Source organism: Xenopus tropicalis, chromosome 3, assembly GCF_000004195.4.
Source record: "Xenopus tropicalis strain Nigerian chromosome 3, UCB_Xtro_10.0, whole genome shotgun sequence".
Lineage (NCBI taxonomy): Eukaryota > Metazoa > Chordata > Amphibia > Anura > Pipidae > Xenopus > Xenopus tropicalis.
The window spans coordinates 58,007,715-58,034,292 of record NC_030679.2 but is presented as its reverse complement, the minus strand read 5'-3'; the positions used below and the strand labels follow the sequence as shown (position 1 = coordinate 58,034,292).

The following is a 26,578-nucleotide window of genomic DNA, read 5'->3' as shown; positions in this document are numbered from 1 at the left end:
AAGGATTAAGTTGCTGCTGCAATACTAGACTAATCTGTTTGTAACCTAGGATTAATCAAGGAAGTTTAGACTCTGTATGGAAAAATGTAGTAATGGTGCAGAATCTCTGCTGCAATAAAATGTACTTAAATTGCTGTGCTTAAAACATCCATATGTTGGTTTGGACACTAAATAGCTGATTTAATAGTATTCAGGGGAATGGTTTTGCTATGGGGTTCTTCTACTGTGTATCTGAAAGACTTGGAAATATGTTAATCAAAGTGTTTTGTGTAAACTTTCAGATATGAACAACTGATACAGACCAGTGTAGAACCAGAAGTTTATGTTATCCATGGCAAACTACTGAATGTAAGCAATTAATGGTTTCCATTTCTGTGTCTTTATTTGTATATGTGTCTCGGGCGACTAATCTCGCGGAATTGCCATCCCACCGGCGAAAATGTAAATCGCCGGTGGGATGGCATACGCGGATTAGTCGCCCGCGAACAGGGAGTTTTGTCATGGGCGACTAATCTTCCCATGTGCCAGAGCCCTTAGAAATAAAGGAGACTGATGGGGTGGTTCACCTTTTAGTTAACTTTAAGTATGTTTTAGAATGTCAAACTCTAAGCAGCTTTTCCATTGGTGTTTATTTTGTATAGTTTTTGAATTATTTGCCTTCCTCTTCTACATCTATACAAAAGGGGGGCACTAAAACCCAGCAGTAAGGCTATAATGTTACTGTTATTACTTTTTATAACTTGTGTTTCTATTCGGGCTCTCCCCTATTCATACATCAGTGCCACATTCAAACAACTCCCTGGTTCCTAAGGTAATGTGGACCCTAGCAACCAGATACTGCTAACTGGATTGCTGCTGAACAAAAAGTTAAATAATTAAACTACATGTAGAAAATAAAGATGAGTTGCAAATTGTCTCAAAATATTATTATTATTAAAATACAGGTGATAAACGCCCTTTTTTTTTTTTTTCTTCAAACAACTAGTTTTAAGGGACTACCTATGCATTATTTAAAGGCAGACATTTGAGTTTAAGCTATTTAGTATACTAAAAATGGAATTTGCTTTGCAGCTTTCCAGCACACAGGAAAGTCTTAAATCCTCATTACAAGAAATAAAAAACAAACTGACTCCTGGAGGAGTTCTCATGGACTCTTGGATCAACGCTGAAGGCACACACTCAGCTGACAGAAAGTAAATAATAAAAATGTTATAAAATTAATGAAAAAGCATTCAAATTTCATCTACATTTGCAATTTCTATTTTCTAGTGTGGAGAAACTGCAAGTGTTGCTAAGTCTAATAACTGAAATATACTGCCAATTCAAGAAGGATAAAGCACAGCGCAGTAAGTAAAACAGTCACAAAACTTAGTCTGTTATTAAGCTGCTTGAAAAAACTTTTTAAAGTGGTAGTACGCTTAAATTTACTTTTAGTATGTTGTAGACAATGATATTCTAAAGCAATTTGCAGTTACCCTTTATAATTTTATGATTTTGAATTGTTTAACACTTAGTTTTGCAGCTATCAAGTCTGATATTGCATGGCTATGTGGTTACTAGGGTCTGAGCCTAGCAACCAGGTAGCAGCTTGGAACTGTAAGATAAATAACAAAGAGCCCCCAGTCTTGTATGATTTAATGCAAAGAGTAGATATACCCAAATACTTATTCTACACCAGGCATATATTAACCCTTTTGGAATGTGTAAAGCCAACATGCGATCTAAGGATAACTGTCCTAAATGCCAATCACCAGGTGCAACTTTCTTACACCTTATGTGGAGCTGCCCCGCAGTTGCTCAATTCTGGAGTAATGTCTGCAGATTTTTATCTGTGTCTACTACAATACCGGTCCAGGTATTTCCAAAAACATGTTTGCTTGGTGTTGTAACACACCTTACTAAATCTCATTACATACTAACATCAGTACGAGAATCACTATTCTTGGCTCGTAAATGTGTTGCACTTAAATGGTTTTCAGGTGACCCATCCCCCCCCCCCCCCCCCCCCCCCCCCCCCCCCCCCCCCACTACTGGTGTGTGGAAAAATCTTACGGGAGCATCTCACTTTGGCACGCTTGGTATAAACCCAAAGGGGTATACCCAAGAAATATTTTGTTTGTCAATGTTGGCTGGACTCTTTAGATTTGGATACCCCACATTAAGACCAATATTGTATCGCTGTGTATTATTGCAGTGTTATTCTCTTTCTATTGATAACAGCATGTAAGCTATAAAATGTGCAAACCCACCTATTGTTTTCTTTTGTTTATCTATTTGTTTATCTATTTGTTTTCCTGTTTTTGGTGTTAATGTTTGTATTAAAAGCAATAAAAAAGATAATAGGAATATATGGAAACAACTATAAAAATGCTTCACAGAAAATCTGATTTTTATAGCATAAAAGAAAGAGTGGGGGCGCTTGTAGAGAACTTGGGTTTGACTATCTTTAGTTGACTTTGTTGCTAGTATTGAATGCTGGAATTCTTAGGAACTGGGGTTTTCTAGTTATGGGATCTTTTGGTTATTTGGATAAGTGTGCCTTAGGTGCTACTAAGAACATTAAAGTTTGAGTGTCCCTTGTTTGTAGAGGAGAAGGGAACTTTCCATGCTCTGTACAGTGGCTTGCAAAAGTATTCGGCCCCCTTGAACTTTTCCACATTTTGTCACATTACAGCCACAAACATGAATCAATTTTATTGGAATTCCACGTGAAAGACCAATACAAAGTGGTGTACACGTGAGAAGTGGAACGAAAATCATGCACGATTCCAAACATTTTTTTACAAATAAATAACTGCAAAGTGGGGTGTGCGTAATTATTCAACCCCCCGAGTCAGTACTTTGTAGAACCACCTTTTGCTGCAATTACAGCTGCCAGTCTTTTAGGGTATGTCTCTACCAGCTTTGCACATCTACAGACTGAAATCCTTGCCCATTCTTCTTTGCAAAACAGCTCCAGCTCAGTCAGATTAGATGGACAGCGTTTGTGAACAGCAGTTTTCAGATCTTGCCACAGATTCTCCATTGGATTTAGATCTGGACTTTGACTGGGCCATTCTAACACATGGATATGTTTTGTTTTAAACCATTCCATTGTTGCCCTGGCTTTATGTTTAGGGTCGTTGTCCTGCTGGAAGGTGAACCTCCGCCCCAGTCTCAAGTCTTTTGCAGACTCCAAGAGGTTTTCTTCCAAGATTGCCCTGTATTTGGCTCCATCCATCTTCCCATCAACTCTGACCAGCTTCCCTGTCCCTGCTATAGAGAAGCACCCACAGAGCATGATGCTGCCACCACCATATTTGACAGTGGGGATGGTGTGTTCAGAGTGATGTGCAGTGTTAGTTTTCCGCCACACATAGCGTTTTGCATTTTGGCCAAAAAGTTCCATTTTGGTCTCATCTGACCAGAGCACCTTCTTCCACATGTTTGCTGTGTCCCCCACATGGCTTGTGGCAAACTGCAAACGGGACTTGTTATGGTTTTCTGTTAACAATGGCTTTCTTCTTGCCACTCTTCCATAAAGGCCAACTTTGTGCAGTGCACGACTAATAGTTGTCCTATGGACAGATTCCCCCACCTGAGCTGTAGATCTCTGCAGCTCGTCCAGAGTCACCATGGGCCTCTTGGCTGCATTTCTGATCAGCGCTCTCCTTGTTCGGCCTGTGAGTTTAGGTGGACGGCCTTGTCTTGGTAGGTTTACAGTTGTGCCATACTCCTTCCATTTCTGAATGATCGCTTGAACAGTGCTCCGTGGGATGTTCAAGGCTTTGGAAATCTTTTTGTAGCCTAAGCCTGCTTTAAATTTCTCATTAACTTTATCCCTGACCTGTCTGGTATGTTCTTTGGACTTCATGGTGTTGTTGCTCCCAATATTCTCTTAGACAACCTCTGAGGCCATCACAGAGCAGCTGTATTTGTACTGACATACGATTACACACAGGTGCACTATATTTAGTCATTAGCACTCATCAGGCAATGTCTATGGGCAACTGACTGCACTCAGACCAAAGGGGGCTGAATAATTACGCACACCCCACTTTGCAGTTATTTATTTGTAAAAAATGTTTGTAATCATGTATGATTTTCGTTCCACTTCTCACGTGTACACCACTTTGTATTGGTCTTTCACGTGGAATTCCAATAAAATTGATTCATGTTTGTGGCTGAATGTGACAAAATGTGGAAAAGTTCAAGGGGGCCGAATACTTTTGCAAGCCACTGTAGCACTTACAGTAGTGCATTGCTTTTTGCTTGCAGTTAATTGTTTGCAGTTGCAGTCCTACTTTTGAAGGGCAGTCTGGGTTAGTCTGTGTAGCTTTAGTAAAAAAAGGATGAAAAGAATTGCTTTAGTTTTCACTGAGTGAGTGCAATGTGAGAACATTGTAAAAGCATTCAGGCTCGCTGTTTACATTATTCAGCCCTTGATATCACAGAACTGACTACCGCGGGGAAACGGGTAAATGTACAGTACTTGATCATACAATGATATTTCCCAGTTAAGATCAATGAACTAGACATTCTAAAAAGTTTTGTAAATTAAAAAGCTTTTTAATTTTAAATTCCAATCATTGGTACAGTTATATTCTCATCCATTACAGGGCTTTTGTACAATGAGGAGCAAATACACAAGTTTGACAAGTAAGTCTTCTCATGTTATTCAGGTGTGTTAAAGGAGAACTATTGCAAAAAATTTAATATAAACTTTATCTCATAGAAATAGGAATCTGTTTATATATAATCAGTAAAAATGTCGTACCATTTCACTATCCCCCCTCTCCTGTCTTTCTTCATTCTTTCTTCATGTAGAAGTTGGGGTCAGATTTTGATTCTCAGGTAGGTCTAATACATCTATTAGGGGGGCTCCCATTCCTAGCAGATGTATTAGAACTCACTGAAATAACTGAGCACAAACAAATTTTAACAAAATAACAGAATCTGGCACAAATCATGAAGAGACTATTTTTGTTTTTTTTGAAAAAAGAATAATACATCTTCTAGGAAAAGGGTGCATAACCAAAGGATGTATTAGTCCTGTCAATCAAAATCCAACTCCAACTCCTGCCTAAGGGAGACAGATTGCTGAGAGGGGTATAGGGAAGGGTAACTTCATTATTTCAGAAACAGTACAGAATTTAACAATTTTATTTCGAAGGTTTTGTATTTCAGTGGGATGAAGCTTTTATTAAATGCTAATTTTTGCGATAGTTCCCCTATGGTCATAAGGAAACTAATTCTAGAAAACTGCAGACTACTTAATTCTGAAAAAGCACTTTTGCTGGTTGTATGACAATTGTTTCTCAATATAAAGATGTTAAAGTAGCCATTGGGTACTTACATAGACTAGAGGTAACAAAAAATGATTGCTTGGTGGTTACAGGTATTTCTGCACATGGAGCTATCATGGCCCATGGTGCATTGGGTCAATATTCCTGAGGTCCTGAATCCTGTTCTAGTTGCCTTTTTTTGTGTCCAGTTACTCAGCTTTTGTGTTGTTGCACCATGTTCTACTTGGATTTTTAGCAACAGTCATTTACCTGAGCATCAAGATCCCAGACTGGCATTGCATTTTAATACAGCCCAATATTGTCCCTATTGTTCATTGTAAAAACTAGCCACACACTATGGTCCTCACTCAACAGGATTTTTAAGCTTGCAAATGCCCCTATTGTTATCCAGTTGTTTGCCTAGGGGCAAATATCTTTCCATATGGACGGATCTCTTCATGGATGCCCAGCATAAAGGGTCAAAGGATGGCATCGGACCCTTTTTTTCATCATGGACCTTCTTGGCTGTCATCCAAAATAAATATGTATCCCCTACAACAGGCAGGGTAAATTACATAGTCACACAACAATGAAAAAGGTGCATTCATGGCACTGGCACTAAGCAACATATGCCAATGAAAATCTATGGCAGCACAGTGTGTTACACTGCTCTCTCAGTCAAGGGGTTGCCCGAGTTATTACGTTATTAAGTTTAGAACTACATATATTTTAGGGCCCATTTATTTCATTTTTATACATTTATACAATATGTGAGAGTAGTGCCTCCTTATATTCTACAGATATTTATACAGTGTAACATAAATGTGACAGATGGGGGGAAGAAAGAGCTAAAGGTTATGGAGACAAGTATAATGAGAGAAAGTATAGTTAATGTATGGTTTTACATGAATATGACATTAGTGACATTGTATTTACTTGTGTTTTTCTTTGTTTGCAGGCAGAAGATGTGCATACATTCAACAAAAGCATACTCCCTTTTCAAAGATGAATGTGTTGGCAAGTATGAAGGTTTCCGCAGCAAGGCTTTAGACTGGATGAGGTAAGTGAGTGCTGCATTGTGGTTTATTTGAAACGTGTAACTAGCAGTGTGCAATAATATGGCATACTCTTTGTTTATAGGAAGATGATTCATGTACGAAAACAGTTATTTTCATTAAAAAGCCAGTGTTTTGAAATTGAAGAAGAAGTTTCAAAGTGCCAGCATTACATAAACCAGGTACATATCTTACAACTTAAACTAAAACTAAATCCAGTAACATTCAAATGCTTCTTTAGGTGGATATTCTAGAAAAATGAATCTTTTAGTAACTGAGTTTAAGTTAAAGGAGAAATATTGGATAAATGGGAAAACCCCTAACCCTGTAGGCAATTATGAATAATATACGGTGCTGGTTTCCCTTTGGGCTAAACATTAACCCTATCTGTAACAATGGCCCCTTTATTGGAGCTCCCTATAGATCCTATCACTTCTCTGCCCGAGTTTGAAATGGAGAGTGGGCGTGTCCTAATGGTCCCTGCCAGAAGCACAGTAGGAGGGGGAGAGCCAATCACAGCCCTGCACTCCTACAAGCACAGACAGGCTTCAGTTCCCTATCAGGCCAGCCTAGCTGCTGATTGGTTCCTATCCTACAGTGCAGGCAGGGTACGGAGGGCCGCCGGCTCCCCAGCTCATCCAGAGAATTCAGCCAGCAGGAAGTGGCACAGATGGGCGGGGCTAGTGGGGTTTTGGGGGAATTTCTCAATAAATCAGTCAGAAACACAACTTTTTTAAGCACAATCCTTCTATATCTAGAGGAGTATAATTCCCTGGTACATTCATAATTTTTATAGGATATGTCTCCTTTAAACTTTGGCAGGTTTTGGGTTAAATAACAGAGAAAGGAATCATTTAATATATCATAAAACATATATTACATGGAAAGGATGCATTTAGAAGGCTACTAAGAGAAACTGGTGCATCTATAAGTAGAGAAGCCTAATGACTACCCATGTACGCTTAAAGATGCTATTGGGCAACAAGATTTTCATTTTGAACCAGCTAAAATCTTGTGGTGGTTGTTTTGGGTGCATACATCCATATCCAGGCATCATTGTCTTTTCTTTCCCAGAGGAGCACTTTTTGAGTCCCTATCACAGTAATCTTACTGTCTCCCAATGCCTCAAATGTGGAGCAAATGTCCTCCTCCTGTACAAAACTTTGTCCTTTGGCCAGTGCTTCAACATTTCTTCTTAGTTAAGTCTATAGACAAGTTAGTCTTTTAATAGAAGATTACAGGCAGTAGATGGATATTTTAAAATGTATGCATCATTAAAATCATTAAAATGTATGCATAAAATGCCCTGCATCATGCAAGAAATTGGTATAACTGTAAACGGAGAACTACTGTCATCTCCTATTCAGTGCTTAGGGAGTCTAGCCATTTTGGTGTATTTCTTTATCTTTTTTGTATAGTTGCATAGTTCTGCTAAGCTGTTTTTATATTTATGCAACTGCAGTATCAAGAGAAGATGTCTCCAAAAATGTTTGCTGCACCCGGAGGCATAAAATCAGCAGTGAATCCAATATATTCAAGCCCCAACACCTTAGTGGAAATGACACTTGGGTAGGTAATAAAAAAAAATGGCAATTGAAGAAAAAAAAAAAAAACACAAATACACTTTGATTCATCTTAAGGCCTATGGCTCACAGGGCATTGTTACAGTCGTATGTGTGGTGTCTCAAATTGCAGTTCACTATTAACATGTAAATGTGTTTTTTTAATTTGACAGAATGCGTAAACTGAAAGAAGACATGGAGGGAGTTGTTAAAGAATTAGAAGAAAACAATCACATTTTGGAAAGGTATATTTAATTTCCTCAACATTTTATGCAAATCCCAAACTTTATGCAAAACAAACTAACTAGTTCATAGTTATATACATAGTTATATATATATATATATATATATATATATATATATATATATATATATATATATATATATATATATATATAATATGGTGGAAATACACTGCTTCAGAAACTTCCTCAGGTGCACAGTAAAGAAAATTACATACTGTTTAGAGGACTAGCATAACCAGGGTTGTGGTTAACGTGTATATTTTAGCATGAACAGCCAACAAGCTAGTGTATATATTCAAAAGACATCCCAAAAGGAAGTCACTTTAAAGTTTGTAAAGTGAAAAATTTCAATAAAGTTACATTATACAAATTGCAACAAAATACTATACCTAATAACTTTGGCATAGGTACTAGTTTTGTAAAGTGAATGTGTATTAAATACAAATACACAAATATAAACATAAATCAGCGTATATGCATCATTACTGACTGAAAAATGTCACATTGTCTGTTCATGCTGAAAACACATTTTAACCACGTTAACTGTTAAATCTGACACAGTACATGCATGTAGACTCATATAGAGATTAGGTAGGTCCCAGCTTTCTCTCAACCCATGTTCTATCGCTGCTGCATTATACTGGCATTTCTTATGCATCCTGCTAGGAACATTACCTACTTCCTACCCTACATTCTAACCACAAAAGGTAGTTTGTAGCCCATCATCACACTAGACACTTTTCCATTCACATTTGTCAAATTCTCTCAGCAAAAAATCAGAGCTAAATGATCATGATGCTGTTTTTTTCACTGATTGTGCTCAATATGATATAACCTGAACAACACTGTTATTGTTGATGGCTGTATGTTGTGGAGTATTCACTTGATACAAATACAGTACAGTACTTGATTAAATCTTTCCAGCTTTGGACATGTCTGTGTGGCTGTCATGTAATACACATGGCAATCATTTTAATTGGGATGCCAGCTGTATTGGGATTCAACTATCAGTTTGAATTATTGTGCTATGCAGAAGTTACACTATTGCAGGAATTTAGGACAATTATTGCAGAGACAGTGTAGAAATATATACGTTTGTGTTTACAGCCCCTCCAAGCATATCCTATGCTGCTTAATGCACTTAATTATTTTCCTGGCACTTACAGGCTTAAGATGCTACTAGCAGAGGTAGTGTTGTTGGACAACTTGGAGCATTTATTTATATTTTAAAACTGACAAACAAAATCCATTATTACCCAGCAGACCTACCCTACCCAGTATTCCTCCTAAGTTGTCCTCTGTGTGCACAGACGTAGGATAAGGTTGAAGCCTACAACAAATTTTGGGGCACACAAACTATTTTGTATCTCTACATGTAATTCTTTCCTTACATGGACATACCCACCACTCTATACTCACAGTGCACGCATAACATTTTTGCACACATAGCCTTTAAAACATTTGAGAGAACATTGTTCATGTGACTCTTTCTTCCAATAAGTGCTGCTCAGTAGTCTGATACACAGTTGGCAAATTGGATCCTGCTAAATGATGGCTTTCTACTTTATTTGATGTTGCAAACTGAGAAAGGGATATTACATATCCCTGTCTTATACAGATATGTGTCAAAATTGTAGCATAGCTGACAACGGTAGGCTATATGTGTATGCAAATACTTCATGGCCATTAGATGATAAATAGTCAGCCTGTGCTCAGAGTTAAGATGCTATAAAACTAAATGTTCATATGTACATTGTATTTGGTTTTCTAGGTTCGGGGCTCTGACTATAGATGGTGGCTTCAGGAACGTGGATTGCATTTAGTAATATAGACACTAATATGCTGAATTCGGCGGCCAGTATAAATATCTGAGGACCTTGTAACTGCCTGTGTCCATTTCATCCATAACCTTTTGGTGCCAGATATTTGTATATATGTACCATACTCTGAATGTATAAAAAGATGTGTTTATTTTTATTATGTCACTATTGAACTCAAGTCTTCTAGGTAACCAGTATAAATATTAGTTCTCCAATCAGAACTGTTAAACTGAACCTATAATGTAATACTGTTGTTAATTCTTAAAGGCACTGCTGTCCAACTTATTATATGTAGTAGGCCAAATATTTCTCATATGGCATGTTCAAGGTTTGGATTAAAGTAAAATAATTATGTTATATAGTGAAGTCTTTGAAAACCTAGCAGACTGTGGGCCATAAAAATACTTTGAAGGCCCACATCAACCCACGGACCTCCAATTGGACAGCCCTGTTTAAAGGGATTCTGTAATGATTTTTATGATGTAGTTTTAATGCCAAATTACAGTGTACATTGCATATAATTCATTCTGCTGTTTACATTTTTTTCCTAAGCCAATTAATGTATTTTTTAATTGTAATATTGGTGTGTGGGCAGCCATCCTAAACCATGTGTTATCTGGAGGAGTCATGACATGTATTTTTATCCTATTTCTCCTGCTTGGGTGGTGTTCTCATATTTACCACTAGGAGGGGCTTGGGAGCATTTTTTAATCAATGCAAACCATTTCTGAGTTCATTTTGATCTATACAATACAGAAACCTTATCCAGCCTTTAGGTAACCTGCTTTTTAAAAGGGTGGAGGCACCTGGGGTGCCCGGAACCATTGCCCCTTACTGTCCCTTATATTTGGGACAAATGTTCCTCACTGCATTTAATGTATTACTTGTGGCAATCCGGCTGAATTGCAGGAAAATATGAAAAATACATTTTCCCATGATTAAACTTCCCAGACGTAACATGTTTTGCATGCGGTCATCTAAATGTTAGCCAAGGGGAAGGTATTCCTAGGGTTGTTGCTTCACAGTAGCGCATATTTATCGCTGGTAACAAATCTTCTCGTCTGCCATCACTCTTAAAGGAGTGGTTCACCTTCAAATTAACTTTTAATACGTTATAGAATGGCCAATTCTAAGCAACTTTTTCATTATTCCATAAGCTAATTTGTCATTATTTTTTTTTATAGTTTATGAATATTTTGACTTTTATGAGGGTCAGTGATCCCAGCAGTCAAAAAACTTAAGCTCTGCTTTGCTACAGTTTTATTGTTTTTGTTACTATTTATAACTTATCTTACTAATTAGGCCCTCTTCTATTCATATTCCTGTCTCTCATTCATACCAATCCCTGGTTGCTAAGGTAATTTGGACCCTAGCAACATGACAGCTGCTGAAATTCCAAACTGGAGAGCTGCTGAACAAAAAGTGAAATAATTAAAAACAACTTCATACAAAATGAAGACCAATTGCAAATTGTCTCAGAATATCACTCTCTACATCATACTAAAAGTTAAATGTGAACAACTCCATTATGGGTCATGGCAAACTGGGGTATTTGTCGCACATGGGAAATCTGCACTAACTGCGGGCAACAAAACTCTTGAAGATACTTTTTTTTGTTTAGCATCTATGTGAATTGCGGGTGGAAGAAATATAAATCGGGTAACCTCAATAACTAGCAGGAGAAGGCAGTTTTCAGAGGTTATGTGATTAATATATTTTAAGTGTTGGAGATTTCCACTGACACCAATGGTATTTTTGGGAGATTTATTGCCTGTGGGCAGCCCAAGTATCCTCTGGGCAACAAATTTCCCTGTGTGTCATCACCCTAAAGTAATGGGAGGCAGTATTGGCATTTTGCCTGTTTCCCCACTCGCTCGCTCCAACTTGCACTGCAGTAGCTAGGCTAATGGACATGGGGAGGTAAGTTACTCATGGTTTGCCTTGCAAGGAAAACTTTGGCCATCTTCAAAAAAAAAAGGTGCTCCGCATAAGTTTTCCCACCAGTGATTTATTGGTGGGAAAGCATTTTGAGGAAATTTGATGCCTACAGTAGCACAGATTCAACCATGAGCGACAAATCTTACTCTAATCAACCTAAAGAGTGATTGAAGTTTATCAGAGCACAAATCAGATGATAGGTAAAGTAAAAGAATGACTATCCTCACAAATATAACTAATTTGTTTGCTTTTTTGAAAAACTGATTTCAGTGTAGGATGCTGCTGCAGAACACTATTAATGGATGCATTTTAAAAGTCTTTAAAAAAAATGTTTTCATGACAGTATTCCTTTAATTCTCTGTAACTCAGTTCTTAGTAAATTTATTTCTGTGCATTAGCCAATCCATTCCATGTTATTGTGTTAGTACCCTTTTCAAAGTGTTTTTTTTTTTGCTTTGCTTTGTTTTGTTTTTTTCTATAAACATTTAAATCTGTGACTACGAAGCAGTTCCACAGGGCTTATCTTGCATACAGCAGGGTTGAATATGGATGTGTGCGCACTTTGTGTAATCTATCAGGGAACAGCTTTTGTTAGTCGTGTGTGCAGATCAGTGTGGTGGTTGAAGATAATTGCATCTGTGTAAATTTGAAAAGAAATAAAAGCTAAGAAGGGAGCGTGTTATCCACCAGAGAGTATGCAGCTCTGGGTTTATAAACAAAATAATGCCTATTTCTCCTAATGGTTGTAATTGAATACATTACTAGTGTGGCTGAATCGTACATAACTCCAGCATGTTATGCCAGTGTGATTTTTTTTTTTTTTTGATTGACGGGAAATTTAAAAAAAAAAAAAATGCTAAACATTAAATAAAGAATGGCATTGTAAATATAATAGGGGCTACTTTATTAAAGGAACACTACCTTAAACTGATACACACAGTATGGTTTGATTGCTGTGGTACAGTCAAGGAGAAATATAGTGATGAGAAATACACCCTTCACTGCAGACAGACAATTTCCATTCAAAAAGACTATTCAGGGCCCCCAGAAATAGGGCTGTTTTTAAATCAAGACCTGCAGGCCAGATGTGGCTGTCCAATTGATTTTTATGGCTTATGGTCAAGAAACTGCAAAGACTTCTTTCTATTATAATATATCCTGGCCATCACACATGAGATGGCTTTAGAAATATTCAACCCACTATACTTTATGTAAAGTTCAACAGCACTGCAGTGGAAAACAGAGGTGGGCAACTCAGCCTTTATTTTCTGTCCATCATCCTAAAGGTGGGTAGTTATTTGGAATCTTAATATGCAAATTACAAATTAGTAGGACTTTGCATTTAGTACCTTTCTGCTTAATATTCTAGATATCTTTTCAGAAATATGTTACTCTTTCAAGGTGCTTGCAGTGTTTCTAACAGCTCATCACATTGGTTGCTTGACAAGTGGTTATGGATCTAAAGTTTCTGCAATTTACATTTTGTTTTCGTTTGTGAATTGATATTAAGGTATTATGTGCCTAAGAGCAATTATGTGTTCATTGTGCCAGTGGGAAAAATAACATATTTTTCAACAAATATTAATATGTTACAAAAATGCATAAATGATACAAAAAAAAGAAAGAAGTGTTAATGGTGTGATCTCTGAAGGCAGATTTGCCATGAGACTATGAAGGGTAACACATTTTATTTTTAGATAAGTTCTAAGGATTTCATGGCAAAAAGGAGGCTATAAGAACTATGATCTTAACATGTTTTGTTGATACACTAATGTGCTAGCCAGTACGATCTCTGTATGAAACAGTTGCATCCGCTATAGATTCTCCCAGTTCACAGTTCTCTATGGCAGATAATCAGTTGTCTTGAATAAACTAGTATGGTAAAACTTATCCAGGAATTTTAGTTGCTCAGGAGCCCATTTAATTTCTCCGTGCTTTACTGAACCATAAGACCCAGAAGGAAATTACTGGGAATTTTCATCACACCATTATCTTTATTACAGATATGGGTTACAGTATGCAGAATGCTTGAACATTGTCTGGTTTTCTAGGTTATGAAGCACCCAGTTAGTCTTACGTGTAGCAAAGAATGTATTTTTCTGATCGCAATAGTTATGTAACATCATGTATAAATTTTGGCATAAAAGGGAACGTTGTGTTCACTTCTATGCAATTTCAAACCATTAGGTAGGGGTGCAATGAGCTTGTGATGTCTTCCACTTTATACAAAGCAGGGATTGTTTGTCCATATATTGTACTATACTTTAAGCTATCCCTGGTCTGGCCAGTCCTACACAGACTTTCACCTGTTTATAATTATGTTTAAAACTCATAAAGAAGCCTGTTAATTCATTATATATTTTTCACAGTTGGCCAGCTTTACATATTGCAATACATGTTTTGTTCAAAAGGGAGAGCATTTTAGTAGCTTAATGCACAAAATGTTGTACATTGCCTTTATATATGAATATGGGTAAGTGCAGAGGATCCTTAGTCCATAACACCTTGTATACAGAATTCTGTAAGGGAATTAAAAATTAAGAACTGTGGGGCACATTTACTGGAACTGGAAAATCCTGAAGGATTCACAGCTGTTCAAATTTTAACACAGTCACTAAACACTTTTCTGGTTGTTGGAAAATTATTTCACAAATTCAAACATTTATCAATGCAGATTTAGCAATGTCCATGTTTTGTTAATTCCATGTACTTAAAGGAACAGTAACATCAAAAAATTAAAGTGTTTTAAAGTAATTAAAATATAACGTGCTGTTGCTCTGCAAAAAAATGGTGTTTTTGCTACAGAAAAGCTACTATATAAATAAGCTGCTGTGTAGCCATGGGGGCAGCCATTCAAGCTGGAAAAAAGGAGAAAAGGCACAGGTTACATAGCAGATAACTAGTAGATAAGCCCCATATAATGAGGGTTTATCTGTTATCTGCTAAGTAACCTGTGCCTTTTCTCCTTTGAATGGCTGCCCCCATGGCTACACAGCAGCTTACTTATATAAACTATAGTAGTCTTTCTGAGGCAAACACACCAGTTGTAGCAATGCAGGGCAACAGTACATTATATTGGTATTACTTTTATACACTTTAATTTTTTGGTGTTACTGTTCTTTTAAGTTGCAGTGGACACAACTTACAATTTAGTGCTTTGTTCTGGGGGTGGTAACAATGCATGGGGATGTTATCTCCTAAAGTGATGCTTCTCATTTTGAGTTGCCCAGTATTGTTACTGCATTGTTCTAATCACTTACCTTCTGATGTAGACGGGCTGCCAAAGATGTGGCTGCCATCACCTGCCGCAGATTCTCCTATTCCCTCTTCTATTGCCTGCAGTGAGAAAAATGCATTGCCTACTAACGCTTCCATGGCTGGACCTTTTATTACAGACATATTAATGACTGGGCTCTTAGTGGCAGGTTTTTAAAAAAAAGTTATTAGGGTAAATTCATAACTTTCCAATATTTCAATAATAAAAGAAAAGACATATTAGGCCACTACTTGTTGTCCCCCAACAATGCCAAGTTACACTCAGACACTCCCCAAACTCCTCTATGATGCAGTACTGCCCCACACAAAACTGGATCATTGTGGGGTATGGAAAGGCCTTTTTTGGCCAGTGGTGTGGCGCACAACCAAAGCAGTAGCCAAAAAGAGATCTAGATTAATTGAAGGGCCTGTGATGGTACAGACTATGTTGTGTAGAGTGATCACAGATGAAATACAATTTTTCTGAAGCACCACAAGGGCCTGCCTTGAGCTCCACTGACTTAAACCAGGTACTGTCTTTGCTACTATAGTCAATGAGTGCTGTACAGCTTGCTATAGTATTTTCCCTCAAATCTGGAAAAGAGTAATCCTACAACGAGATTCAGCCACTGAATTGCTAGCAAAAAAAAGTTTGCTTTCCTGGGCAGTAAGTGCTTAAGGATTCTTTGTATCATTACTATAGTCATACATAATGTAGCCACCAGAGGTATGCTGGAGCAGTGGCCAACCACTAGAAATTAATTCAAGATGTGATAAGTTCCAGGTGCACTACAAGCACATTATAGATCTGGGAAGCTGGAACGAATAGCAGAAGTTTGAGGAATTTCTGTTGTACACCTGTTTGTTCCCAGGTGTCACTATTTTACTTCTGATCAAGGCATGTGATTTGGAATGTATGCTTTCGGATAAGGATAGGTAAAGAATGTTATTTATTTGTATGGCCCGGAGGTGTACTAGACTCCATATTTGTTATGGTATAAAATCTTGGTGGTGAAAATATTTATGCAACTGAGGAATTGCTCTCTACCTCTGAAGACTTTTGTGTAAGGAAAAGTGGCTTATTGACCAGCAGATCAGAAAAAACACTTCATACCTGACTCCATCCCTATTTTATAACATGCTCCCAAAGGACACACAATATTATCTCTTATCGATGTAGAAAATATCACCATGATACCAATATTTCAATCCACACAGGGATCTTCTTCAGTGTAGATATCCCTGCATGGATAAAATACACTGCTGTTATTATCATGCCATTTGCTATACAAATTAGTGCCAAATGGAAGTATAAAAAGAGTGTGTCTGGTTGCTTATATAATGATACAATTGGCTCTGTAAAGCTTGAAATTTTCATTCCTGATATGGGGCTAGGTAAAATTTGTGTGCCATTCTCAGTGTCCTTTTTGTGCTGCTCCCAAAACAAGCCAAATCACATATCTCAAGTGTTCAAATTCCCCAGACATTATTACACTAAAATAAATCATAAAGTGTTCAGAAATTAACTACATCACTAAAGCAATATTTTATCAATCTGAATGGAAACTGCCCAGTAGGGTGATCTAGTGGAGCTGTTGATGGGTCCCAAACTGTGCAGGTGAGCTTTTAGCTGGGTGTGGGGTAACTAGCAATCAGCAGAGCTGGGGGATCCAGCTCCCAAACATTACGCCGCTGTAGGCGGAGGATGAACCTCCAAAGGGGTCTTAAACGGAAAAGGTCACTTCCACTGTCTTTAAAAAATAATATTTACTGAACAAATATTGCATGTGCAAGATAACTTGTTTAAAACGTTAATATGTTATTGCTATGCGTGTGTTTCTGCTATCTATAACCCGCTTGTATGATGTACACAAGACATCTAGGCTAATAGAAAGTGAACACATGGATCGGCTGTACAGTATTGCCTCCCTGTCAGCACTCGGAGGGTTCCCAAGGCGCAGAGCGGTGCAGGTATGTGGGACGGGGGTGCTGCTGGAAGTTGTTAGTGGGAGGTGACGGGGAGCTGGAAGGCGGATAGGGGCGGGCATAAGGAAAGCTGCGGCGCACTCACTGCTAATATTAAGCTGTAAAGGGGCAGGTAGAGGGCGGGAAATTGCTTTTAGTGGGAGGGTATTAGGGAGGAGCTATAGGGGGTTGTTTCCCAGTCCCACTTGGCTGTCTTATTGCTGTCATTTTGCTGTCAGATCGGGCTGTTAGCTACTGTATTACGCTATTACCGGCGCCCATGTCTGCCCTAGCCCGGACTCCTCGGCCTATGCCCCCCCGGCTTGGCCATCGCGCAGAGCCGCCCCCCTATGCTTACGGTGTGCCCGGGAACCTTCCAGGAGTCCGGCGCAGTAGGGTCCGGTCGCACCGTCCGCCACCTGATGTCCGCTACATCTTCCAGCAACAGGAGCAGCAGCAGCAGCCGTGGGTTGCGCACAAGTTCCAGGCCGAGGCCGCTGTGAACGCCTGGTGTGACTTTTGCGTTCGCTTTATCTTCTCCGGGGCCCTGCGTTGCTCGGGTGAGTGGGCACATGGGTGGGATAAGTGCCAGGGAGAACCCCTGTAAGTAGGCACTTGGGTCATTTTGCTTTCTGTGGGGTCAGAGTGCCGAAATGCTATACCCCTGGTTTTATCCTGCAGACTCCGCTGGCATGGGAGTTAATCCTATATATAAATGCTGTATGTACTGCACATGTCACATTCTGATGCTGAACTGTGAGTAGATCACATAGTGACTGGTGTGTCTTATACACTAATCCTATTGATGTGCCACCATGTTCATATTAGTTTGGTGGTTAAAATAGATCTGATTATATCCATAGTAATGCTCGTGGAGCAAATTCTAATCCATCCTTTCAATAGCATAAATGATAGCCCCATATACCATGATGCCCTTGGAACAAGCATTGATCCCATTTACACTGATGCACATGTAATGTCATGTTGAGTGATGCTCAGGGCAAACAAACCTGCTGCACAGGAAATAATTAGGGAAGCCATCAGAGGGCTACAGGTGGAGCACCCCTAGAGGGCCCAGTCAACTTTAGTACTATAAAGTACAGAGTCTTTGCAGTTTTTGGGGCCAAAGAGACTAACCCCCATATGAAATAAAAGCACTAAGTTTGCCCAGGAGCAGTAACCCATGGCAGCCAATAAACAGGTGACCAGTAAATGCTACCTGCTGATTGATTGCTAGTGGTTACTGCACCTGCGCAAACTTAGTGCCTTTCATTACATAAACCCATTGATGTTGTTGTGGGGGGGCTGGTTCTGTTTCAATTACGGGGTCTAACAAAGGTTCAACACCACTATGCACATAAGATTGTCTCCTCTGATTTATATTTACTAGTGTGTTACTATGTATAGGTCATCACACATACAATCTTTTATTACATGTACATGAATGGGTTAAAACTTGGTTGGCCAAGAACTGGCTAGTCAGAGGCTCTTGTTAGATGTAGCTCACATGTATATTAACTCCTCTTAAGTGTGCCAAGATGCACCCTGTGTGCTGTTGTCTGCAGTGATTTAAGGAAAGATATGAGGTGGAGGCATGATGGCTAAATATATAAATACCTCAGATTCAGACTGCATGATGGACTGCATGATTTAAACTAAACCAGTTGTATTTGTATTACTAGCATCTTGTGGAGCATACATTATTGTGATGTGTAAATATACAGTTCAATTAGGACCTTATTGATTGCATTGGACCTTTATAATGATATACTTAAAGGGAATTGATACCCCCTTCCATTCTTGACATGCGCTTATTCATTTGGGAAATTTTTAAAATATTTCATGGTGTAAAAGCTGGCACAAACTTGTCCTGCCAGCAGTTTCCACCATAAAATAATATTTTCAAAATGCCCTATATGCTAAAGGTTTAAGGCATGTGCACCTGGACCCCTTACTGTTGTTTCTGGTGAGTTCAGCCCAGAAGTTAGAGTTACTGGAGTTCATTTGTATAATTCTTATTCAGTTGGGCTTATATGAAAAAAGTGCATAAATACTATATGGACTTCCAAAAATAAATGTATTTTTTACAGACATACCTGATTCCACAGATTGAAAAGAAACAATGATACTCTTAAGAACCATTTCCCAACCTCCTAGGCTCACAGTGTAAAGCAACCCTTCCTCACCTTGTTCTATTGTGTAGTGGAGTATTTTGGAACTTGAAGGACACGTCAACCCTAACAATAATGTTTTGCCTAATAAAAGAAAACATAATATAACATAATTCTAAGCAACTTTCAGTATGAAAGCATTAAACAATGTTTGTGCTTTAAAAGTAATTTGTAAATGTAATTGCTATTGAAAGCCGAATTTGCTGAACTCCTGATTAAGTAAAGACTTACTTTTTAAACAATGTTGCAAAGGTCAGTCTCCTCCAGCAAGGCAGGTCTGTCAGCTTGTGTTACATTGTTTCAACAGTCTGAGCCATCAGGGCAGAGAATAAAAATAAAGAACAGGCAAACACTGCTTTTAATAGCAATTAAATATACAAATAACTCAAAAACCATTACAAATTTGTAATCAATGTACATTGCATAGTTGCTTAGAATTTTGGTTTCTTTTATTAGGCCAAATATTATATTTTGGGTTAACTTGTCCTTTTAAAGTCCCTCTGCTTTCCATAATGGGGGTGCACAGATTCTCAGGAAAGCAGAGAGACTTCACAAAGTCTATAATTTTGCAATGGAACAAGGAGATGGGGTTGCATTACTCTGTGATCTTAAGGGGGGGGGGGGTGGACTAATCCCTGCAAACAAAATTGACTATATATACACACACGCACAGTGTGTGATTGTGCAGCAGAAGCAGTGTGAGGAACAGAAATGTTCCCTGGCATCATATAATGAACCTCATTAATTATATAATTAATGTTTTTACACAAGTTTTATTAGTGTTCTTTTTTTTCCCCATTAGAGGTTCATATTTCATATATTTTTATGGTTTGTACCTTTGCATCTGTTTGCTTTTTCTCAGCTAAAGCTGGCCATACACCATACATTGTATCCTGACTATTTTCTATGCACTACGTGCTGACAGCCATATCATGTATGCCCCTCTTACAGTATCTGTCATTTCGGCCTGAGGTCAGATTGGCAGATTCTGTACAGGATTGGCCTTCTTAATCCTCCTTATCTCTCGCTGTTAAATCAGCCACAGTCATTCTGTACATCAGTATATTAAATGTCAGTGCCATGTGGTACTGCATGACTAGCAATACTGAAAGAATTAAGTTCCTCTTCACTATCCCCTCCTTGGCAATATGTCTCTCTGCATGCCGCAGTAAAAGTCAGATTGTAATGGACAACATACATACATTGGTGTGCTCCCTTTACCTGGGCAGTGTGCTATAGGTGTCCTTCAAACAGAATACTGGGAGGGGAATAGTGATTAGTAACTTAAATATTACTAAAAAAAGGGCAAACATTTTAATTGATTATATTTAGGAAATATTTTCATTAGACAAAGCTCGTATTAAATTTTAATTTTCCTAATTGTTCCCCTTTAAGGCAATGTTTACTTGGACTAGGTTTTTACATGTATGAGCTGCAAAATAAATTTGTCTTAAAGGAGAGATATCATGTAAAAATTAAGAATGTAACTCCTCTAAGCATAGAAGGATTGTGCTTTAAAAAGTTGTGTTGTGGACTGTTTTTTTGAAAATTTCTCCAAAAACCCCACTAGTCCTGCCCATCTGTTCAACTTCCTGCTGCCTCCTTTCCCAGGATGTGCAGGGGGGCTGGCGGCACCCAGCACACTGCTCTGTAGGATAGGAACCAATCAGCAGCTAGACTGACCTGATAGGGAACTGAAGCCTGTCTGTGCTTGTGTGACTGCAAGGCTGTGATTGGCTCTCCCCCTCCTGCTGTGCTTCTGGCAGAGACCGTTTGACACACCCACGCTTCATTTCAAACATGGTCGGAGAAGGGATAGGATCTATAGGGAGCTCCAATAAAGGGGCCATTTTTGCAGACAGTATTCAATTTTAGCTCGAAGTGAAACCAGCACCGTATATTATTCATAATTGTCTACAAAATTAGGGTTTTTTTATTTATCCAATATGTCTCCTTTAACATGTCAGGAACAGGACACATGTTGCTTTATGGCAGTAAACACATTTTGAACTGCAGTGTATAAACAAGGACCACTTCCCCCCCTAGAAGCAGCTAAAGTTTGCATTGAGGTTTACTCTATGGACTGCCCTTGAACTGTTACCAGCTGTACACCTTCTGTACATGAATAAAGAAATGCATGTCTAAATGTGTCCATACTGGCCCCCTGCATGGTTAACACCTCAGATTCAGACTGTAATCCCCCTATTGTTTAAAAAATGTAATCCCCTGTGTTGTTCACACTTTTTAATCCCTGCATTGTTCACCCCCTGCAGTGTTCACACCTCAGGCTCAGGCTGTAATCACCCACATTGTTCACCTGTTCATACCTCAGACTGTAGGAACAGTAGAAACCCATAAATAAGCCCTACACACTTTAAAAAGAACATATACTGTGGTGGTACTGCAATTAAAAAGTGTTTTAATATATAGTTATTGTGCAGACTGTAGGAGCAGTGCCAGCATTGTGTCACTGTAGGCTGCCTGTGTGTGCCACATTCTGCCTGCCCTATGCTGCCTGTATGTGCCACATTCTGCCTGCCCTATGCTGCCTGTATGTGCCATACACACAGGCAGCATAGGACAGGCAGAGTATGGCACACACAGGCAGGGTAGGGAAGGCAGAGTATGGCACACACAGGCAGGGTAGGGCAGGCAGAGTATGGCACACACAGGCAGCATAGGGCAGGCAGAGTATGGCACACACAGGCAGCATAGGGCAGGCAGAGTATGGCACACACAGGCAGCATAGGGCAGGCAGAGTATGCCACACACAGGCAGGGTAGGGCAGGCAGAGTATGGCACACACAGGCAGCATAGGGCAGGCAGAGTATGGCACACACAGGCAGGGTAGGGAAGGCAGAGTATGGCACACACAGGCAGGGTAGGGAAGGCAGAGTATGGCACACACAGGCAGGGTAGGGAAGGCAGAGTATGGCACACAGGCAGGGTAGGGAAGGCAGAGTATGGCACACACAGGTAGGGTAGGGAAAGCAGCGTATGGCACACACAGGCAGGGTAGGGAAGGCAGAGTATGGCACACACAGGCAGGGTAGGGCAGGCAGAGTATGGCACACACAGGCAGGGTAGGGAAGGCAGAGTATGGCACACACTGGCAGGGTAGGGAAGGCAGAGTATGGCACACACAGGCAGGGTAGGGAAGGCAGAGTATGGCACACACAGGTAGGGTAGGGCAGGCAGAGTATGGCACACACAGGTAGGGTAGGGAAGGCAGAGTATGGCACACACAGGTAGGGTAGGGCAGGCAGAGTATGGCACACACAGGCAGGGTAGGGCAGGCAGAGTATGGCACACACAGGTAGGGTAGGGCAGGCAGAGTATGGCACACACAAGTAGGGTAGGGCAGGCAGAGTATGGCAAACACAGGCAGGGTAGGGCAGGCACAGTATGGCAAACACAGGCAGGGTAGGGAAGGCAGAGTATGGCACACACAGGCAGCATAGGGCAGGCAGAGTATGGCACACACTGGCAGGGTAGGGCAGGCCGAGTATGGCACACACAGGCAGCAGGCTATGGTCATGCAATAACATGGGTGTGGTTTCAAGTGGGTGTGGTTTTAAAAAGGGGAGTGGTCAAAACTAGCTTCCATTATCGGCCCTCGGTACCACAGAAGTTGGACAGCACTGGCCTACTGCATTGTGCCTTGGGTCTGAAGCCCAGTAGCTGTCATTATGGCTGAGGCACTACAACTGACGGAACAATGGCTTGTAGCAGATATTTTCTGTTGGGTGTTCTGATGGATGAAGACTAGCACCCATTATTCCAAATTAGGGTTGATGCAAATGAGGTGCAAAATCTTTTAAGGATGTTTCATAGGTACTGTTTAATTGCGTGTTTTATTGCAACTTCCAGAGAAAAGCATCATGAAACGGACATGCGGGAAATGTTCCTATAAAATTATTATGTATTGTGTTATTATATTATTATGTAACACCCCACATGTACAAAAATGACACACTTTTCTAAAAGGAAATACCTAGCTTATGGATCATTGAAATACCACAATGCTAGATTTCATAGTCATTAACATTTGTATATTCCTCCCCCACACTTTTATGGTGTTCTCTCTTAAATGGCTTTGGAATGTCCTCTTCAATCAGCTTAAAGAGGTCACTCAGGGTTGGTGTTAAGACCTTGCCAAAGTCATCTAGGACATGCCAATGTATGTTATCAACAGGAAGTGCATATGAAGGGCATATTTTAATTACGGTTTATCTTGCTAATGTATAATGCATATAAAATGGCTCAGTTCAAACCATGCCTGTCATTCAAAGCTTTGCCTTTAGTTTTCTAGTACTTTCTCAGACTTTGGCAGTTTGGTCAAACCCAGAAACATATTGGTACCTGTTTTCTTAAGAGATTAGTTTTATTTTCTGATTCTAACTATAGTATTGAAAGCCTGATATTTTTATATGACTTATAGGGCTGGTGGAGAGCTATTTGGGCCTCTGTGTGCATGAAATGCCAGGGCCTGTTTAGATTCCCAGTACAGGCCTGGTGCGACACAGGTACAGGTATGCAGATTTAAAACCAATGGGGAAATGTAGTCATTGGAGCTAATGGCAGTAGATTGCACACTTGTACAAGCAGGGCTGTGGAGTCGGTAGATAAATTCTCTGACTCCGACTCCTCAGTTTCTGATACTTCCGACTCCGACTCCAGGACTCCGACTCCTCTGTTTTTAATATGCTAATGTATTTAGTGAAGCATACAGTCAATGAAAAGCATGCTTCATGGTCACTCAACGTTTATGCACTGCATGCATTAGGCTTTATTCTTATAGCAGAGAAGTAATTAATTATGACTGTTTGTGAATTGGGACATTTAAACTTGCTTTATTTTTTTTTCTAATTCCCATTTAAATTTAGAAGGATTCGGAGTCGGAGTTGGTTCATTTTTTGCCGACTCTGACTCCAGGTACCCAAAATTGCCTCCGACTCCTCGACTCCGACTCCACAGCCCTGTGTACAAGACCCCTCTAATATTCACTCTGGATTTGGATAGTTCTCACTTTTACATCACACAAATGTTTCTTCATTTCTATAAAGATTATGTTATAAAGACTGCCATATAGAGTGACTGGCAGATCCTAAATACAATTAAAGTTTCTGTAGTCTGTTAAGGTGGCCACACACGTGGCGATCTGCGATCTTCAGACCTGCCACTAACCTTCAGGGCTGAAACGGCAGATAAGGAGGTAGAAACAATAGGATTTCTACCTCCTTCTGCCGATTCAGCCCTGACGGCAGATTTCGCTCAGGCACCTTCTATCAGCAACCTCCTGCGATACCGGTCGTCTCGCCGACTTGTCATACATGCACCGAATATCGTACGAAACGAGGTTTCATATGATATTATCGGTGCGTGTATGGCCAGCTTTACTCTTTGCTTTTCTCTTCTTCTCATTGGGCCTAAACAGAAAATATGAACTTATGTAAAGGGTCCTTAATATTCACATATATATATGTACAAATTTGTAATACAGTTTTATAATGTCAAATAAAATGTCATATTCAAAATAGCTGTATTCAATATTACACAGCTGTTATGTGATTTCTTCGTTTTAGCATAAAAATTAAAATATCCATCCAATTTAGAAACCATAGCATCAAGTAAGCAGGCCAAACATTGTGGTGAGGGCCTTTCCTGTATTAGAGGAATCACCTTCATAAAAAAAGCTTATTGTGTTTTCCCCTGATTCATCTTCTAGCTGAAGCATAGCTTCTGTACTTCCTTTTTCCTAAAATGCTTCCTTTAGTTCAGTTATGTAATTGTATATAGTTGCACTGTGTTTGGGAACTCATCCAGATTTATATGAGGTGTAATTAAAAATGATGAAATATATAAGAAGAATGAAAAGCTTGCCTTGGTTTTTCAGTTTCTAGTTATCAGCTTTAGCTAATTTTTATTTTCTTAATATCTTCAAATTTTTGAAAAGCATTAGAGAACAGAATTAGCATGAAATCAGATGAATGCTGTCTTATTAATTATGGTGGTCTAGAATCTAAATGCAACCCTCCAAGAGGGTATTCCAAATAATTTTGCTAATGAACATTTGGTCAGATAATCAAGCATTTGCAACAGAGAACATACTTAACCACAAATAGAAATGTGATAGAAATGTGCAGCCTGCTATCAGTTGCTTCCCAAAGGCAAACTGCTTTATCTTAAGTCAGCATTCAAAAGGGATTTCTTGCTCCAGTCACTGAGACTAGATAGAATATATTGTACTGAGATAATTGTGAAGTTGTGGAGTTCTCACCTTGGAACAAACACAAAATGTGTTTATATGAAAATACAAGACCACTTGTGTGTTGGCCATTTTGAAGTCAGGAAAGATTTTTTTTCCTCTTTTTTGTGCAACTTGAAAATGTACCCCTGAGAGAAGTTTTTTGACCTTCTTGATTGGGTAAAAGATAGGCAGAATTTATTTGAAAAATTGATTGAATCTCATAACCACTGCCCCTTCCAGCCTCAGCAACTATGATTGTAAATATAATTCAGGCAAGTGGAAAAGAAGAAACAATTATCCGAACCATTGCCATCATCAAATATGCTATTTATGTAGCTGATGCCAGGGGAATTCATTTTACATGTGTGAGGTCCCTGCATATCTATTACATGTAAGGCCACTGGAAATCTATGTGCAAAGGTCTGTTTGTCATGAAGATCCCATACAAAAGTAGCTAAGGGAAGTTGTTGCAGTACAACCAGGAAAGTGTATGTAGAAATAAAGTAATAAATAAGCAAAATTTTTTAAAATTGTGTTATATACATTCATTTTTAGTCAAATTCTAGTTTAACTATGCCCCCCACCGAACAGTGTAGAATAGAACTGATAGTCTCCTAAAGGTTTAATGCCACCATTAATCTCCAAATCTCAAATTTCAAAACTGCCTCTTGGGTGATGCTTTACGGCAAGGATTTCCACCTGGCTGGTACAAATGATGCTTTATACCAATGTTATTAATAGAGAAGAAAGATAAAATATGTAAAGGTATGTTTTTTTTCCAGAAAAGATGGCAACCCTTTATATAACCACTATAGAAGTTTACATGAATATGGGCATAATGTTCAGCAGATTAACTGTGGAAGAAGGGTTGTGGTTCCTGTAGTGTAATTATGAGTTTGTCTTAATTCCTGTTTAAAGTATGTATTCTAAATTGACAGAGCAGTAAAGAGTATTTAAATAGTGAAAATATTAAAAAAGTGATTTGGGTTAATGTCTTAAAGGGGTGGTTCACCTTTAATTGAGCTTTTAATATGTTATAGAATGCACAATTCT

The 26,578-nt window shown here is 39.1% G+C and overlaps 2 protein-coding genes across 6 annotated transcripts in view; both read left to right on the top strand.

Annotated features, from left to right (window-relative positions):
- The window catches only part of tbk1 (TANK binding kinase 1), a 38,158-nt gene extending 25,387 nt beyond the window's left edge, over positions 1–12,771 (top strand). For 4 of the 5 annotated variants that reach the window (XM_031897720.1, XM_031897717.1, XM_031897719.1 and 1 more), the window contains 9 exons: positions 282–348; positions 1,072–1,193; positions 1,270–1,346; positions 4,599–4,638; positions 6,223–6,324; positions 6,405–6,501; positions 7,782–7,888; positions 8,055–8,126; positions 9,898–10,889. In XM_031897720.1, coding sequence (XP_031753580.1) covers positions 282–348; positions 1,072–1,193; positions 1,270–1,346; positions 4,599–4,638; positions 6,223–6,324; positions 6,405–6,501; positions 7,782–7,888; positions 8,055–8,126; positions 9,898–9,949 — 736 coding nt within the window. In that variant the 3' untranslated portion in view covers positions 9,950–10,889. 5 annotated transcript variants of the gene reach the window in all.
- Positions 12,772–17,299: 4,528 nt separating this feature from the next.
- Positions 17,300–26,578, top strand: part of rassf3 (Ras association (RalGDS/AF-6) domain family member 3) — a 105,318-nt gene continuing 96,039 nt past the window's right edge. Inside the window, exon 1 of the mRNA XM_012958805.3 lies at positions 17,300–17,664. Coding sequence (XP_012814259.2) covers positions 17,385–17,664 — 280 coding nt within the window. The 5' untranslated portion in view covers positions 17,300–17,384. The remainder of the gene's footprint in view (positions 17,665–26,578) is intronic.